The 17,134-nt window shown below is 43.0% G+C and overlaps 1 protein-coding gene across 5 annotated transcripts in view; it reads left to right on the top strand.

Moving 5' to 3' along the window:
- BBS4 (Bardet-Biedl syndrome 4) overlaps positions 1–16,887 on the top strand; it is a 45,829-nt gene extending 28,942 nt beyond the window's left edge. For all 5 annotated transcript variants that reach the window (XM_061430291.1, XM_061430292.1, XM_061430288.1 and 2 more), the window contains 11 exons: positions 100–172; positions 6,286–6,339; positions 8,487–8,614; positions 10,463–10,517; positions 11,427–11,495; positions 12,361–12,513; positions 12,600–12,771; positions 14,265–14,334; positions 14,634–14,775; positions 15,322–15,523; positions 16,072–16,887. In XM_061430291.1, coding sequence (XP_061286275.1) covers positions 100–172; positions 6,286–6,339; positions 8,487–8,614; positions 10,463–10,517; positions 11,427–11,495; positions 12,361–12,513; positions 12,600–12,771; positions 14,265–14,334; positions 14,634–14,775; positions 15,322–15,523; positions 16,072–16,181 — 1,228 coding nt within the window. In that variant the 3' untranslated portion in view covers positions 16,182–16,887. The remainder of the gene's footprint in view (positions 1–99; positions 173–6,285; positions 6,340–8,486; positions 8,615–10,462; positions 10,518–11,426; positions 11,496–12,360; positions 12,514–12,599; positions 12,772–14,264; positions 14,335–14,633; positions 14,776–15,321; positions 15,524–16,071) is intronic.
- The last annotated feature ends 247 nt before the right edge of the window (positions 16,888–17,134 follow it).

Below are 17,134 nucleotides of genomic sequence, written 5' to 3' on the forward strand. Positions count from 1 at the left end.
AATTCTCTGCTGGCTAGATGAGTCAAATGTGGGACTAGTGGGGTTGGTCTTATAAAAAGCTTTATGTTAATAATTACGGAAAATGTGTTTCTTCCCCAGATTTCTTTTGGGAAAACATAAAGCTGCCATTGAAGTATATAATGAAGCAGCTAAACTTAATCAGAAAGACTGGGTAAGTTCTTTGTTCTTAGTAACATGCTAATGGTTCATTTCTCATATGGGCTATCATTTGTATTTATTACTGAGTTATTACATGCCAAAACTGTCTTTATTTTATCCTCACACTTGATTGATGATTTGGCCTAGGTATAAAATAAAAAATTAGGTTTCCTCATAACTCAGGAGACAATGCTGCCAAGCTTCTTGCTGTAAGTATTGTTGATGAGTAGTCTGTTACTAGTCTGATTCTTGTTGATAAACCCACTCTCCTGTCTAGAACCTTTGAGGATTTTCTGTTTACTATTAGAGTTCTGAAATACTGGTAATAGTTGTCATGATGTGTTTCTTTTCTCTTGCATTCAATTGGCTCTTTCACTTTAAAGACCCTTGCCTTTGGATAGAGGGGTGGTTTTTTTTGAGTAGTTCTTCGATTATTTTTTCCTCTCCATTGTCTGTATCATTTAGGGTGTGTGTAACTGCAACAAAACATTAAACACTGACTTTACAAATTATGAGTTTACTTTTTTCTTATGTAACAAGAAGCCCAGGTAAGTAGTTACTGACATTGATTTGACAACAACACTGAGACTTTTTCTTCATGGCTACAAGATGGCTGCTACAGCTCTAACACCACATCATCATTCTAGTGGGGAGAAAGAGGAGGCAACAAAGAGAAAAAGACATAACCTTTATCAAGAAAGTATAACTTTCCCAGAAATCCCCGATAGACTTCCACGTACATTATATTGGCTACCTGTTTTGTAAAGAAGACTGGGAAATATAGATTTTAGGTTGAACACATTGTCACTCTGAATGTGGTTAGGTTTCTGTTCGTAAGGTAATCAGAGAGAGTGAGCATTAGGGAGGCAACCAGCAGCATCTGCCACACGTTCCCTACTCTGTTACATATGTTCTGCATCTGCTCTCATTGTCTTCTAACTTGCCTCTCATATTTTCCACATCCTTGTCTTTGCTGTACATTCAGAGATATTTCCTCAGTCATATCTTCCAAATCATCATTTTTGTTTTTGGCTATATTCATACTCAGTATTTTTTATTTCAGTAATTATATTTTTAATTTTCAAGAACTTTGTCTTTTCTTACAGTTGCCTCTTCATGTCTCTGACCCTTTGAAGTTCTCTTCTGCTTTCCACCATTATCTTTTTCTTCCTCTCTTTATTTTGGTTCTTCTTTTTCATGCTGATGGTTTTTTCAAAATACCTGTGATTCTTAGAAAGATACATCTAAGAGTGAAGGAGATTCCTAGATATATCGAAGGGTGAAGGATTAGATTGATTAGTAGAAAGAGCTAGCATGGGTTTTCCCTGCAGTTTTATGGCCCTATTATTTTTTAGATGTGTTTGTCAGTCACTTTTCTGCAGATCTGAAGACTGAGATGTTTAAGTCTTTATGCCATTGAGTATTTTATAGCCAAAGGCCAAAGTAAAGCTACAGATAAAGGAAAAGTGAGTTACTCTTTTGTTCATTTAGTCACTTTTTTCAACAAGTGAATGTCAGCTGTGTGCCAGGCACTGGGCTGCAGATGCAAAGATGGATTGGTGGTTTATGGGACAATCAACCAGGAAATAAAGAAGCAAGAGAAGCAAGTTAGGGGAAAGGGTGGTGGTAACAAATTAGAATTAAATCCTATTTTCAGAAGATTATGGACATGATGAATTGTAGCTTCTGGTAGGGTATCTAAATTGAGATGTATCTAGTACATGGCTGTATATAGAAATGTGAAGCTCAAGTGTTCTGGGATAGAGACACATGTTTTGGAGTCAATACAAAGGTGATGATTAAAACCATGAAATTGGATGAGATCACTCTGCAGTGAGCTGAGGATGGTATCCTGGAAAAAACACTTTGAAAGGCTGAGCTGAAGAGAAAATGAGTCCATAGAGGGAGATAGAGAGGAAGTGAGACAGGTGAGCTCAGGGATGGGTTGGGGAGGGAAGGGAGGATGTTTATGTCCAGTTGGTTGAAAGAGCTCATTTGGTTTTACTCATCTGGGATAACACGTCCATTGGTGCCAGTAGAGGCGGTCATTTCTCAAACATCCATTCTCTGCCCTGATGCTTCACTGGTGCCTGTGGCCTGTAGAAAACCTGTAGCTCTACTCTCTTGGACTCATCGGGGTATTCCACAATCTAGCTGCAGCAGGAGAATAATTCCTCTTGCCATGATCTCATTGGACTTTTGGAGCAGCTGTTAAGTAGGGAGGGTTTCCTGCACTTTTAGATGAGGAAGCTGAAGCTTTTGGAGATGGAGTGACCTGCTGAAGGGCGCACAGTGAGGTAATGGCAGAAATGGAGCCAGAATTCAGGTCTAGAGTCCAGAATTCCTCACTTTAGGCCTGTAATTTTTCCACTGTGTCAATTGCCCTTGGAGGATGTCTGCTGCATCCTCTTACCCCATGAAAAACAGAACTTAACACTGATTTGTTCTAGTTTTCTTTTCAAATTTCAAAAATTTCCTTGGCTGTCTGTTTAAGGCATATTGCTGTTGTTTTGCCAAGTAATAACTATGGCAAATGTTTTCAAAAGGGTAGGGGCATTAGTTACCTTCCAGGACATTAAAGGACAAGTAGGCTATATTTCTCCTCTCTCCAGATTCGTGTGTACATTCTTAAAGGGTGATGAAGTGGAATGTACTTGTGGAGTTGGAGAGAGGAGAATTACAGCCCTACTTTTAGAGACAGGCCTGAGTTCAAATCCCACTGCTTGGCAATGTGTGGACATATTTTGGATTGTGATTTAAGAAAAATTTATTGTAATGTGAGTCATTTATCAGAAATTGAACATGATTCAATATCAGATATTAAACAGTAACTAATTTTTTTTCCCAAGTATGATAATGGTATTGTGGGTAGATTTTATAAAAGAGAGATCTTATCCTTTGGAAGTACATACTGAGGGACTTCCCTGGTGGCTCAGTGGTAAAGAGTGTGCCTGCCAGTGCAGGAGACATGGGTTCAAGTCCTGGTCTGGGAAGATCCCACATGCCAAGCAGCAGCTAAGCCCGTGCACCACAACTAGTGAGCCCGTGCTCTGGAGCCTGGGGACCACAACTACTGAGCCACGTGTGCCTGCGTGCCCTGGAGCCCGTGCTCCATAACAGGAGAAGCCACCATAATGAGTAGGCTGTGCACCAGAGAGGAGCCCTCACTCACCACAACCAGAGGAAAGCACGTGCAGTAGTGAAGAGCCAGCACAGCCAAATACATACTGAAATATTTGTGGATAAAACATTATCTGGTATTTGCTTACAGAAGTAGTGGGGTGGATGTGGGGGTATGGATTGGATGGTTGTCGGAGCAAGACAATGAGTACATGGTGATTCTCTACATATATATATATATATGTTGAATTTTTTTTTTCTTTTTAAAAATAGTCCCTTCTCAGCGATCTGAGACCATTTCTTTTTCTTTTCTTTTTTTTTTTTTTTTAACATTTATTCCTTTGTTTTGGCTGCACTAGGTCTCTGCTGCTGTGCTCAGGCTTCCTGTAGTTGCAGTGAGCAGGGGCTACTCTTCGTTGTGTGCAGGCCTCTCCCTGTGATGGCTTCTTGTTGCAGAGCACAGACTCTAGACATGCGGGCGCAGTGGCTGTGGCTCGGGAGTCTCTAGACTGCCGTCTCAGTAGTTGTGGCGCATGGGCTTAGTTGTTGCACAGATGTGGAATTTTCCTGGACCAGGGTTTGAACCAGTGTCCTCTGCATTGTCAGGCTGATTCTTAGCCACTGGACCACCGGGGAAATCCTTTCTTTTTATCAGCTTTATTGATATATAATTCAGATACCACGCAATTCACCTATTAAAAGTAGATGATTCATTGTTTTTTAATATATTTACAGAGTTGTGCAATGGTCATCACAATCTTACTTTATTTTTATTGGAGTATAATGGCACCCCACTCCAATACTCTTGCCTGGAAAATCGCATGGATGGAGGAGCCTGGAGGGCTGCAGTCCATGGGGTCGCTGAGGGTCGGACACGACTGAGCGACTTCACTTTCACTTTTCACTTTCATGCATTGGAGAAGGAAATGGCAACCCACTCCAGTGTTCTTGCCTGGAGAATCCCAGGGACGGTGGAGCCTGTTGGGCTGCCGTCTGTGGGGTCACACAGAGTCGGACACGACTGAAGTGACTTAGCATAGCATAGTTGCTTTACAATGTTGTGTTATTTTCTGATGTACAGCAAAGTGAATCAGCCATTCAAATTCTTCCTTGGGTTTCCTTCCCATTTAGGTCACCAGATAGCATTGAGTAGAGTTCCCTGTGCTGTACAGTAGGTCCTCATTATCTGTTTTTTATAGAAGTGTATATATGTCACTACTCCCAATTCATCCCTGCCCCTCCCCTCCTTGGTTCCATATGTTTGTTTGGTATGTCTGTGTCTCTGTTTCTCCTTTGCAAATAAGCTCATCTGTGTCATCTTTCTAGATTTCACATATAAGTGATATTAGACAGTATATGTATTTTTCTCTTTCTGACTTGCTTTACTCTGAATGACTGTCTTTAGGTGCATCCAAGTCTCTGCAGATGGTACATTTTCATTTTTTATGGCTCAGTAATATTCTGCTGTATATATGACCATGTCTTCTTTATCCATTTCTCTGTTGATGGACATTTAGGTTGCTTCCATGTTCTTGAAATTCTTTAAGATTTAGAACTAAGAAAAAAAAAAAAAATCCCTGTGCTGATGCTTTCTGTATTAAGCAAACTGCTTAACTTCTCTGAGCTTCAATTTCCTTATCACTAAAATCAGAATTGTTATACTTATGTTTCAGATTTGCTGGGAAAATTAAAGTAATATATATGAAAAACATGTGGCATAGGATCACTGATTGCTATTTTGTTGTTATTTTAGGCAACTTGGAAAACATTAAACAGTTGTCTCTGAGCCCTTGAAGGTTCATATTTCTTCAGAGAGGGACACTCCTGGGTCTGCAGGTGCTTCTGCACTTCCTCACTGTTAACAAGATTGTCCTTACTGTTTCCCAAGCGCAGTTTCCTCACCCTTGCCTTTTCCTTTCTTTAAAGCTGCGTTAAATAAAAACGATTTAATATAAAAGTTATAGAGATTTTATAGAACACAAGGTCACGAAATACAGATTGATCTTGCAGTGAACTAGAACTGGAAAGCTGTCAGCAACCAAATTAGCTTCTCTGCATTTCTGCTGTTTTTTTCTTTCTGTAGATCAGAGGTTGACTTTTTGGGGGGGGGTAAAGGTCAAGTTAGTATATATTTTAAGCTTTGCGGCTTTATACCGTCTTTGTTGCAATTACTTAACTCTGAAGTTCTATGAAAGAACCACAGAAGATACATAACAAGTGGCTGTGTTCTATACAGCTTTATTTACAAAAAGGGACAGAGGGTGGATTTGTCCCATGGGTCGTAGTTTGCTGACCTGTGCTGCAGACTTCTGTAGATAAGCCCCAGTTACATATCCAATTACATATCTGTAATTGGAGCCAGTCTGCAGAAGCCTGCAGCACAGGACCATGCAGGAAACCTGGATTTGATCCTTGGGTAGGGAAGTTCCCCTGGAGAAGGGAATGGCTACCTACTCTAGTATTCTTGCCTGGAAAATCCCCTGAAGAGAGGAGCCTGGTGGGCAAACTGTCTGTAGGGTCACAAAGAGTCATATACGACTGAGCAACTAACACTTTCACTTTTCACATATCTGTAATCCATTGTAGTAGCCTCCAGATGGCACTGTCAGCCTCCAAGTTCATATCACCTAGTGAGTGAATTCCTAGATTCCTGTGAAAAGAAGTCTGACACCCACACCCACACCCCTCCTTAGAGCTGGAGACGGGACTGTGGTAGTTTCTTCTGAGAAGAGGGCACAAAGGGTTTGTTCCGTGAGCAGCTCTAAGAGAAAGAAAGGTATAGGAATGGGCTGGGTGTGCACCCAAAGGTACTGCATAGGCCCAGGAAGATCACCGGTTTATTCTGCTTTTATCTCTTATAATCTGAATCAGATTCAAGTAAAAAACTAACCATAGTGCATATTTTCAAGCTTAAATTTTGTCAAGCAGCAATAATCTCTAGATGCCTGTTCACACTCTAATAATTATTGTGGAATTTACACTTGTTTTCCTTTCTTTTGTGTGTAGGAAATCTGTCATAACCTAGGAGTTTGCTACATTTATCTGAAACAGTTTGACAAGGTAATCTGTGGTGGTGGTGGGTGAGTAGTTGGCTGGGGATTTCACTGAGGATACATTTTTTACACAGGTCCCATGGATCATGTTGTATTATTCCTACTGCTTGCAGAGACTTTTAGAAGTAAAAAATGAAAGTTCCATATACATTTACCCCCATTTTTATTCTCATTTGTCACTATTCATCTGGTTTTTTTCCCCCTGCTTTTAACAAGAAAGTGACAACTTCTAGAAATAGAGGAAATGGCAATCTCATCCCTTTCTTCCTCTCTTTTTTTCCATACCTTAATTTTCCAGAATAGAAACACAAATGTTCAATAAAATTTAAATATAAAAAAGTGGATGTGTAAGTCTTAAAAGTGTAATTATGGCCAAGTGAGCTATCTTACATTTCAGTTTTCAGGTCATTGGAAATGAATTTTTAATCTTAAGTAGTTTGATGTGAGAGTTTAGTTTTTAAGGTTATTTTCCATGTGAGATTTTTATATATCATTGTGATTAGGCTGTAGTGCCCAAGACTCTTATAATCAGATACAACTTTTGAGCTTATTCTGGTACTCAGATAAAGGGAAAAAATGTATATATCTTAACTGAGGGGTAGACCAAATTATTGAGAACTCTCAAAGTTAATAAAAGTGGGGTTGGTTAGTTTCCTTCATAATTCTCCCACTTAGTGACTGAAGTTTTATTTTCTTTTCTCCAGTGCTGACAGGACTGAGAACCTGAATTAGTTGATACTCATTTGATAATGTTTAATATGTACCAGTTTGTAAACTGAAGCAATCTAATCAATCCCTTGGGGTTCTTAAAAAACAACAACTGTACATCAGCAGTTGAGGTGTGAGAATAACTTTTGCTCTTCTGAGATATATAAAAACAATTAATACCTGTATCTGTGCAAATAAAATATACATATTTAGTCGATTAGGTTTTCTGGGCAGATGGCTCTTCAGTGTTACATACTTGGTTAGGAGCTTTTTCTCTTCAGAGAAACTTTAAGCAAGTACACATCTGCTGCTGCTGCTAAGTCGCTTCAGTCGTGTCCGACTCCATGCGACCCCATAGACGGCAGCCCACCAGGCTCCCCCGTCCCTGGGATTCTCCAGGCAAGAACACTGGAGTCGGTTGCCATTTCCTTCTCCAGTGCATGAAAGTAAAACGTGAAAGTGAAGTCGCTCAGTCGTGTCCGACTCCTAGCGACCCCATGGACTGCAGCCTACCAGGCTCCTCCATCCATGGGATTTTCCAGACAAGAGTACTGGATTGGGGTGCCATTGCCTTCTCCTAAGTACATATCTATTCATGGGCTTATTCTGAGCCAAGATAGAGCTGGATTTGGTTTTTGGTCAGAACTGAACTGAGGAGGGAGGAAGAGAATTATATTTAGATTTTACTGTAAAGCTAACAGGCTAAGCAAATACAGTAGCTGGCATTTATATAAATACTTGTTGAATCAGTGAAGGACTAAACAGCCTTTATCATCATCTACAAGATAAGCTCTAATAGAGTGAGGAGTTTTCTGTTAGCTTTGGTATACTAGTACCCACTTTCACTTTTCATTTTCATGCGTTGGAGAAGGAAATGGCAGCCCACTCCAGTGTTCTTGCCTGGAGAATCCCAGGGACGGAGAGCCTGGTGGGCTGCCGTCTCTGGGGTCGCACAGAGTCGGACACGACTGAAGCAACTTAGCAGCAGCAGCAGCAGAGCAATAGGCACTTGATGATATCTACTGAATGAATAAATGAACATTCATTCATTTATCCAATTACTGGTGAGGAAAATGAAGTCCCCCCTGGAGAAGGGTGTGCAGTTGGTCAGCAGTGCAGCTGGGGTCAAGTTTGGGGCAGTACTCTCTATGTACCATGATATCCCTCTTGACATATGGAATATGAGTCATGGGAATGGATATCAAAAAGCAGAAAACACTCAAAAAGGTTAATCCTCTTGTACAAGCCCCCCAAGTGGCACTAGCGGTGGACATTTCATGTTTCCAGCTGTCCTCTGAGCACAGTTTGGGTATGTTTTGGGACATTTGCTGAAATGTGATGTTCCTACTTGAGTAGAGCGGGAGCTCTTTCTTTACATTAGCCATACGGAGTCATTGTCCTTTCCTGGTGGTGATTTGGTTCTCTTTACTCTGTCAATCTTGTTAGGCACAAGACCAGCTGCACAATGCCCTGCATCTTAACAGACATGATCTGACTTACATAATGCTGGGCAAGATCTTCTTGCTGAAGGGAGACTTGGACAAGGCCATTGAAATCTACAAGAAAGCAGTGGAGTAAGTGTTGGTTCTTAAACAAAAATGGGAGCAGACGTGCTCTCCCATGCCTGAGAGAGGACGTGTGTGACTGGTTACACATTGTGTGAGTTCTGTGAGTTAGGGTGAATGTTAAGCTAAAGTATAGAGCCCCCAGTGCCTTAAATAAGGACGACTTAGGTTTCTTTCTCACCTGTCAGTGTGGCTGGTCCTGGGCAGCTCTCTGCTGCACAAGGTCAGTCAGGGATCCAGGTTCCTCCCATGTTAAGCCATCATTCCACAGGTTGTTGCCCAACCCCTGTTGATAATGGAACTGACTAGCATTCCCAGTGTGGTATTCTGTTTCTCCTTTCTAGGGAATCTTATCTTTTCTGCCTAGATCTTGTCTGGTTTAAGTGGGATAGCTGTAACAAAATGCCTTTGTCTCATTTGTTTGGTCACTTGATAGAATTCGTCATCTGTGGTTCAAGGCCACAAAGTCTATTATTCCTGATAACAAGACTTTGGACTAAGTTTAGATTTCTGTTGTTAATTACTCCTGTCTTCTACCATGATAGTAACTTTTCTGGTTACATTAGTCACAACAACGCTGCTTCTGGAATTTTTTTCATATTTTATATCTAAAAAGATATAAAAAATCCTTTGGTTTGTTAGGCTGCAAGAAAGACTTCTGTCATCTATGTTTACAGGGACAAGTAGGTAGGAGCCCATGTAGCCATATGTTTAATCTTTGTGGTGCTGAGTGGAAGCCTTGACCCCTGACCCCTGCATTCAAGAAACTGGCTCTTTGAGCTTAGCTTACATTAATTACATTAGCTCACACATTCTTCCTGTGTCTGGCTAAGGACTTAAGTCAATGAAATCCTCAAATGAGAATTTGGAGGACAGCTGAGCATTTGGAGCCTTACTGAGGTGATAGAAACCATTGTTTATGGCCCACAGCTTCAGAGACAGTAGTCATGTTTTGGTGGGGGGCAGGACGCCACTAGAATCATGGAAATTACCTGCTTGGTTGGGGAGAGGAAGGTGATCAGAATGGGAATTTTTGGCAGAAAGTGAAGAGCAAATACTTAGTTGAACTGAGTAAGCTCTGTCTGGCCAGCTCAGGCCTCCCCAGGCAGGGGCTTTGCCCCTGTGACTCTGGTCTCCCCATAGGTAACCTGCATCCTACCTCATTCCTTAGAAGCAGGAGATGTTCTTCACCTTTTGCCATTTTCACTGTTGAAACTGTCTAATGATCCTGTAGTCAGATCATCTCAGCTCAGTGTTGCTTTTGTTTTGTAACAAAGACAGATGCCGGTGAGGGATTGGAAAGGCAGACAATCTTTTATTTAAGCCAGTGTTTACTCCACAAAGCCAATGGCCAGTTCTTTCCTAGAGCTGGTATGTGTCTTTCTTCTTTAGTTTGGCTGTTTAGTGTGACTTTTTGTTTAATGTGGAGAACACAGCATCAGGGGCCTTGGGATCCTAAATTACCCAGGAAATAATTATGCTGGCTGGCATTGTGAGTGCAGTGAGAACAACAAAATCTCACAAGAGGGAAGCAGCTAAAATCATGTGTGTTCTAGACCGACTTGGTTTATAGAGCATTATTCTTGAACTCTGTTAGTGTAATTAAGACTTTGGCACAAAATAGTCCATAGGTTCTGAGGACTTTGGCTGTAAGCAAAGGTCCTGAGGAAGGAGTCTAGGTTCTAAGTCCCACTTCTGTCTTGTTGAGCAGTCCTCCCTATAGGCGGGTTGGCGTACTCTTGGAGGAAATTCCCAATGCCTTTGAGAGTTCTTACGGGAGCGGGTGGTGCGGTTACTGCACGTGTCAGTATCACTCAGACACGTCGTGTTTCCCTCTGAGCGTCTCTTGTGTCACAGGTTCTCACCAGAAAATACAGAACTTCTTACAACTTTAGGATTACTCTACCTACAGGTAAGAGGGCTTTGCTTATCCATGCACTGCTGTTAGAAATGCTTTTGGGGACTTCCCTGGTGGTCCAGTGGTTGGGATTCCATGCTATTACTCCAGGGGACACAGGTTCAATCCCTGGTCAGGGAACTAAGATCCTGCAAGCCACACAGCCAAAAAAGAAAAAAACACTTGTGTGTGTTATGGTTTTCCTGCATTTTTACTTTAACACAATTTACTAAAGGTCATAAGCAGCACATAAACTTTACTCTGCACTTGATACCCTTTGTCTGCTAAAGGAATGAACTTAATTTTCAGCATGCAAATCAGAAGCAAATACACCTGTTTGAGCCTAGTTCTTACCCAACCAAAGAAAGAACATGTATGAGAAACAACTTGTGGTCAGGGAGACTGGCATTTTGTGGTGGAAGTACTGTGGTGGTATTAGGGCTTTGGGGCAAAGGCTGTTTCTGTTGTTCCTTCTTCCCAGCCAGGTTAGGGTTAGAGAAGGCAAAGCACTGTCTAGGATAAAATCCTGCCTCCAGCTCTGCCTCTGTCGTGTCCTTGTTTGTTTCACTTTTCTCTAAGGAGCTTAACCCTGGGCCTTCCTGGGCTTTGGCTTGGGAGTTTGGCCCCAGGGGAGAGGAGGCTCACCAGCCTGCTTCCTGCCAAGAGTCCTCAGTGTGTGGCAGCACCAGTGTGGCAGAGATGGTTCCTGGCAGATAGCTACTTTGACCTTATTAGGGAACAAATCAATGAAGTAAGAGGGAAGAGAAATGTGGGGCCCTTAGTTTCCTTTTTTTAAAATTTGGTATCTATAGCTTTTGTCAGAAGAACCCAGAAAAGTCAGGGTGTATCTGTTGAGGGTGTGGTTGGCCAGACTCCCTAACGCCATCTCCCCTGATGTAATTCTCTGGTTTGCTTTTTTCCAAGCTCGGCATTTACCAGAAGGCATTTGAACATCTTGGAAATACACTAACTTACGACCCTACCAACTACAAGGTATTGCTGGCTGTCAAAACCCCAGCGCCTTCACACACAGGTGGTCCCACTGCTCCTTGAGGTGATCTAGCCCTAGAATGCATTTCAAATATCCAAGAAAGTACTTATTGTCAGTGCTCTGCTGCTTATCTTCTTAAAGAGCACATCTGTCATAATGGGCCTGTAACTTACACAGACAGCCAGAACTGCAGTGACGGCGAAGTTGTATGTGTTACTTAGGAAAGTAGCAGAGCCTCCACATGCTGAAATGACCTGCAGCTTCCTGATGAGCCCGAGACGACAACTCTTGTCCAGTTATGACTTTGGGATGAGACGATCATTGTGTGGATGAGTCATTGAGGGAGCTGCAGCAAAACAGGCTTGTTGTTAAGGGTAAAGACTCAGTCCTTTCTTGGAAGTCATATTAGCCTGCCTGAGAGACATGGAAAGCTGGACTGAGGAAGTCTAAAGCTGACTCACCATCTGCCCGGTGGCAGAAGGAGCTGCATTTTTAGAGGCCAGCGACAGGTGCACTTGAGTCGTCTAGAGCTCTTGGTGTCTACCAGGCAGGGGCTGCAGGGCTAAAGGTGGTTTTTACTTAAAGGACCCTGATACTCTAAGGTAGTGACTTCCTGGCTACAAGTAGGAACAAAAGAGCTAGGTAGTCAGAGACTTTTCTTTATTACAGCAAAGAGCCATAGTATGGGGCGTGAGAGTGTTCCTCTTGAGTGTTTGTTCCAGCAGCTGTGGATGGATAGGTCCCTGGAAGATGCTTTTCAGTCCCACCAGTGTTGATGGGCCTACTGAGTATCTAGATTCAGGAAGGCGTACTTCACTCCAACAGCCTTTTGGTAATGACTAAATTACAAACTTTCCATGTTTTCAGGCCATCTTGGCAGCAGGCAGCATGATGCAGACCCACGGGGACTTTGATGTTGCCCTCACCAAATACAAAGTTGTAGCGTGTGCTGTTATAGAAAGCCCTCCACTCTGGAATAACATCGGAATGTGCTTCTTTGGCAAGAAGAAATATGTGGCAGTAAGTGTCTTCTCCTTTTGCCTTCATAGTTACTGGGTCTGCTGAGCTTGCCCCAGACCTCACTGAGTGCCCCCTCCCTCCTCCAGGCCATCAGCTGCCTGAAACGAGCCAACTACCTGGCGCCTTTAGATTGGAAGATTCTCTATAATTTGGGCCTTGTCCACTTGACTATGCAGCAGTACGCTTCCGCTTTCCATTTCCTCAGCGCAGCCATCAACTTCCAGCCGAAGATGGGGGAGCTCTACATGCTCTTGGCTGGTAAGAGACATTTATGTGGAGCAGCCCTCTGTAGTGAGGGAAAACGGAATTAGAATCATGGCAGGCCAGTAGTTAAATATCCCACAGAAGCCATTCCCTTGCAGATCCCATAGGTATCTGGATGACTGTCCTAGAGTCTGAAGAAAACGAAACAGAAAGAGGACAGAGCACCTGGTTGCTTCTCGGGGGCATTTCACTCAGAGGCCAGCAGGTTAAATAAGGTTCATATGTAGTTCATCTTTTAACAGTGGTGTTCCCTTGGCTTGACAGTTCATATATTGAGTCCAACCATGTTCTTAGTTATCATTAAGTGTTAAGATCGTAGGCTTTGGGTATCATCAGGTGTTAAGATCCTGCCTCTAGTACTTACCCTTAGCTGTATCTCATAGGGTTGATGAGAGGATTACATGATTAGATAATCAGTGAATGTTAACTTGGTTTTGCTGTCACTACATGTCTTTTATTGTTGTTAGTGTAACTGGGGGATATTTCTCCTTATATTAAATTCACTACATATTTAATCTAAGAGCAGTTTCCATGTTCTCACTGACAGTTTTCAGGTGGTTTTTTTTTTTTTTTGGTCATTACTGTGGGGTTCTATATAAGTAAATCGAGTGGTGGTTATTTGGGGGCTGTCTGAATACAAAGATAGCCCAGTCATAAAGGGATACAGGATTGTAAGCAAATTACTGTACTGTAGGGCATAAGCAGCAATTCTGTAACACAGTAGAGATGGTCTTCACACTGAGTTTTGAAAGATAAACTGCAATTCAGTGGCACAGAATGGCTGAGAAGCCCCTGAGGAAAGGCATGCAGCCATGAATGTGCAGGCTGCACCCAGCAGGTAGTGGCGATAGTGTGGTAGAGCGAGCATAGTAGGAGATGGGTCAGTATGGAGGGCTGTGAGTGCAGCACAGGGACTATGCTCAATCTCAGAGGTTCTGTTTCCCAACTGTATTCCTGGATCTCCTCTAGTGTCTGGAGAAAGTAGATGAATGGTTGTGGGGGAAGTGGAGTGGGCTTCCAGGGCAGCTCTGTTATTGTCTGGTTTATAGATCAAGCTTCCAGAAAATACTGATTTAAAAAGGGAGAGTATTCTGTTGCTAAAGCAGTGAGGATTCTTGAGTAGGACAGTGACGCAGTCAGATCTGTTAACGAGATCCTGGCAGCACTGTGGCAGGTAGATGGAGGCAGGTGGGACAGTGTCCCCAGGGAACAAAATGGAAAGCCTGACATGACTAAAGCCAGGGCAGTGTCACTAAAGACACTAAAAAAGGAATGCATGGAACCTGGCTATGGATTAACTGGAGAGGGGGCTGTTGAAGATGACACTAGGAATCCAAGCTGAGTGGCTGAGCAGACGGTGGTGCTAGATGCTGAGAGGGTGCAGTAAGAGTTACATGTGGGGGCTGAATGAACTGCAGTCTGGAAACATGTCCTGTGTTTTCATGCTGGGGGCTCTTCAGCCATAACATTCACTCTCTCTGTTGCAGTGGCTCTGACCAATCTGGAGGATTCAGAGAATGCCAAGAGAGCCTATGAAGAAGCAGTCCGCCTTGATAAGTAAGCTGCCCTGCTGAGGATGGTGTCGGGGGGCTAGACTCTGCAAAGCCATGAGGTGGCGCCAGGGCCCCGGTGCTTGCTCTCATGTGCCTTTGTGCACAGCAGGTCTGTGTGTGGAAGGACGTGGCCCCTGAGCACAAGGGCCCAGCAGGACCCGGCGCTGGCTCTGCGAGACCTTGCTGTGGAATGGGGAGCTCTCTATTGCACTAGTTCTGTTTCTGTAGAATGATAAGGATCTATTCTAAATGGCCATTTGTTGCAAAGCCCCAGCTCCATAGCGTCCCTGTCTGTCTGTGCAGGTGTAACCCTTTAGTAAACCTGAACTATGCTGTGCTGCTGTATAACCAGGGTGAGAAGAGGGACGCCCTGGCCCAGTATCAGGAGATGGAGAAGAAAGTCAACCTACTCAAGTACAGTAGCTCTCTGGAATTTGATCCGGAGGTAAGTCTTAAATCCAAGAGTCATTAAGCAAGCTGTCAGGAGACTTTTGAATCAAGCCCAAATAATCCAGATATAATGTATGTTTACACCTGTTTTGGCTTTGATGTTCCTAGCAGCATGAATTCTTAAATTAAGGACAGCTTGAGAAAAAACTTTTCCTAAAAGAAAATAGTAAGAGGAAATTCAGGCTTACTGAGTTGTATCTATTATTGGTAATACAACTCATTTGAGTTGAGATCTGTGTGTCTTTGTAGCTTCCTCCCACTTCTCCCCACATAGAAAAGGCAGGAATTTAGTCCATTAATGCACCAAACTTAAATTGTTGGGTTTTTAGAGCCTTTAAAGAATTTCCATGCCATCCACTCAAGACAGTGTGTTCTTTGCTGTTTAAGAACCATTTCTTTGCAATCAGTACTTCCTCCCTCAAACGGTAGCAGACACTATGTCAGCTAACCTTGCCTGCCTGCTAAAGGCCTCAGATGAGGCTTGTCTCTGCTCGTCATACCTGTGACTTTTTTTTTTGCTTCCTTCCCGCATGGACACAAGATGGTGGAGGTAGCCCAGAAGCTGGGAGCCGCTCTACAAGTCGGGGAGGCACTGGTCTGGACCAAACCAGTTAAAGATCCCAAATCAAAGCACCAGACTGCTTCAACCAGTAAAGCTGCCGGTTTCCAGCAGCCTCTGGGCTCTAATCAAGCCCTAGGACAGGCAATGTCTTCAGCAGCCACATGCAGGAAGCTCTCCTCAGGTGGGAAGCTACACACAGCTATGGAGACCCATGGCGACAGCCACATGTGCCTGCAAAGAGATTACAGCTTTGAGTGAGGCTTGCGCTTTTCAGACTCATAACACGTCCAGTGTAGTACTGCCCAGAAGGGGAGAAAAGCCCAAGGGTGTCCAAACTGTCACTTATTTTCTTAAGGCCATTTGTGTAAAAGTTCCCAGCTATTGGCAGACTTAGTTGGATGGTCAAGACACTGGGTATTCACGATATGCAGGTTTAGAAATACATTATGGTACCTTTGTTATGTAGTCTGTTTAATTTTCACTGCCTTATCACGAGTCAGCATGGCACAGGTAATGAATGATTTCTTTTATAAGGTCAGTGAAGGCACACCTGACTGACTTTATCAAGTTATGGTCTTCCTTCACAGCTGCACAGATACGCCACAGTCCTACTAATCCCAGAAAATAAGCTTCAAGAAGAAAAATCTTCTTGATTTTTGATTTTAACTTCTTTTTGATTTCTTCTGGAACCAGGCTACTGAGAATTCACGCTGTTTGTTTTGTTACTAGGTGCTGGAGGAACATCCCAGCTCACAAAGCCACCATCCCTTCCTCTGGAGCCAGAGCCCACTGTGGAAGCACAACCCACGGAAGCATCAGCACAAACCAGAGAAAAGTAGGTGTAGGATGACCCCAGAGCTGGGCTTGCTTTGGCGAGGACCCACCAGATTAGGGAAGGTCCCATGACACAGGCAGCATGGAGGCCAGCACGTACGAGAACGTGTTAATGATCACCAGGAGCCAGAAGCCTTCACAGCCCCTGGCTGCCCCGTGAGCTAGGAGAGGACTTACCTCCTGCTGACTGAGCCCTTTGTGGAAGAAAAGTCTGAGACAGACCTCTGCTGTCATGACAAAGTCTTGGCTTAGCTGAGGTGATTCTTGGGCTGTGTGGTAGGTACATTGGCCACCAAGGCAAACACAAATCTTGAATTAATAATCCAGTTCTAATAGTAGAAATTCAGAAGATGAAAAAAAAGCTCTTTAAATTGTGGCCTAGTCTATTGAGTATCCCAGCTGCACTTGCCCAGAAGAATCCAGAAAAAGTCCCTATAGCTTGTTCTTGAGCAAGGTCAGAGTGCAGAGCCAGATCATGTCAGTATGAAAAGGGAGAAAGGGCTGGTCTGGTATCAGCACCAAGGATTGGGGGGGAAAAAAAGGAGCTTCTTAACTGAGGAGGTTTTAGACATTCAGTGATACCACTGACCAGATGCTAGTAATACATTATCTATATATCCTTTTCAGAATAAAGATTATGTATCATCCCTTTGGGAAAAGTTGTTATTAATGTGTAAAGGATCACAATAAAATGTTTCTGGAAGAACCTTGTATTGGCCCAGTCTTAGGGCTTCTGGATTTCTAGTTTCTCTGTTAAGAAAGGAGCTATTCTGATTTCTAGTATGGTTGTTACTCATGTCATCACAGTTAGAAAAATGAGGCTACATACACAAGCACAGATAGAGACATGGTTTTAGATGGCTCAGATTAGAGGCAAGAACGAACTAGCAGTGGGAAAAGTGCCCTTCTTACTGAATAACGTTAGTACAAAACAAGGTAGAAGTCTGGAGTGTATGAT

The sequence above is a fragment of the Bos javanicus genome, chromosome 10 (genome assembly GCF_032452875.1).
Source record: "Bos javanicus breed banteng chromosome 10, ARS-OSU_banteng_1.0, whole genome shotgun sequence".
Taxonomy (NCBI): domain Eukaryota; kingdom Metazoa; phylum Chordata; class Mammalia; order Artiodactyla; family Bovidae; genus Bos; species Bos javanicus.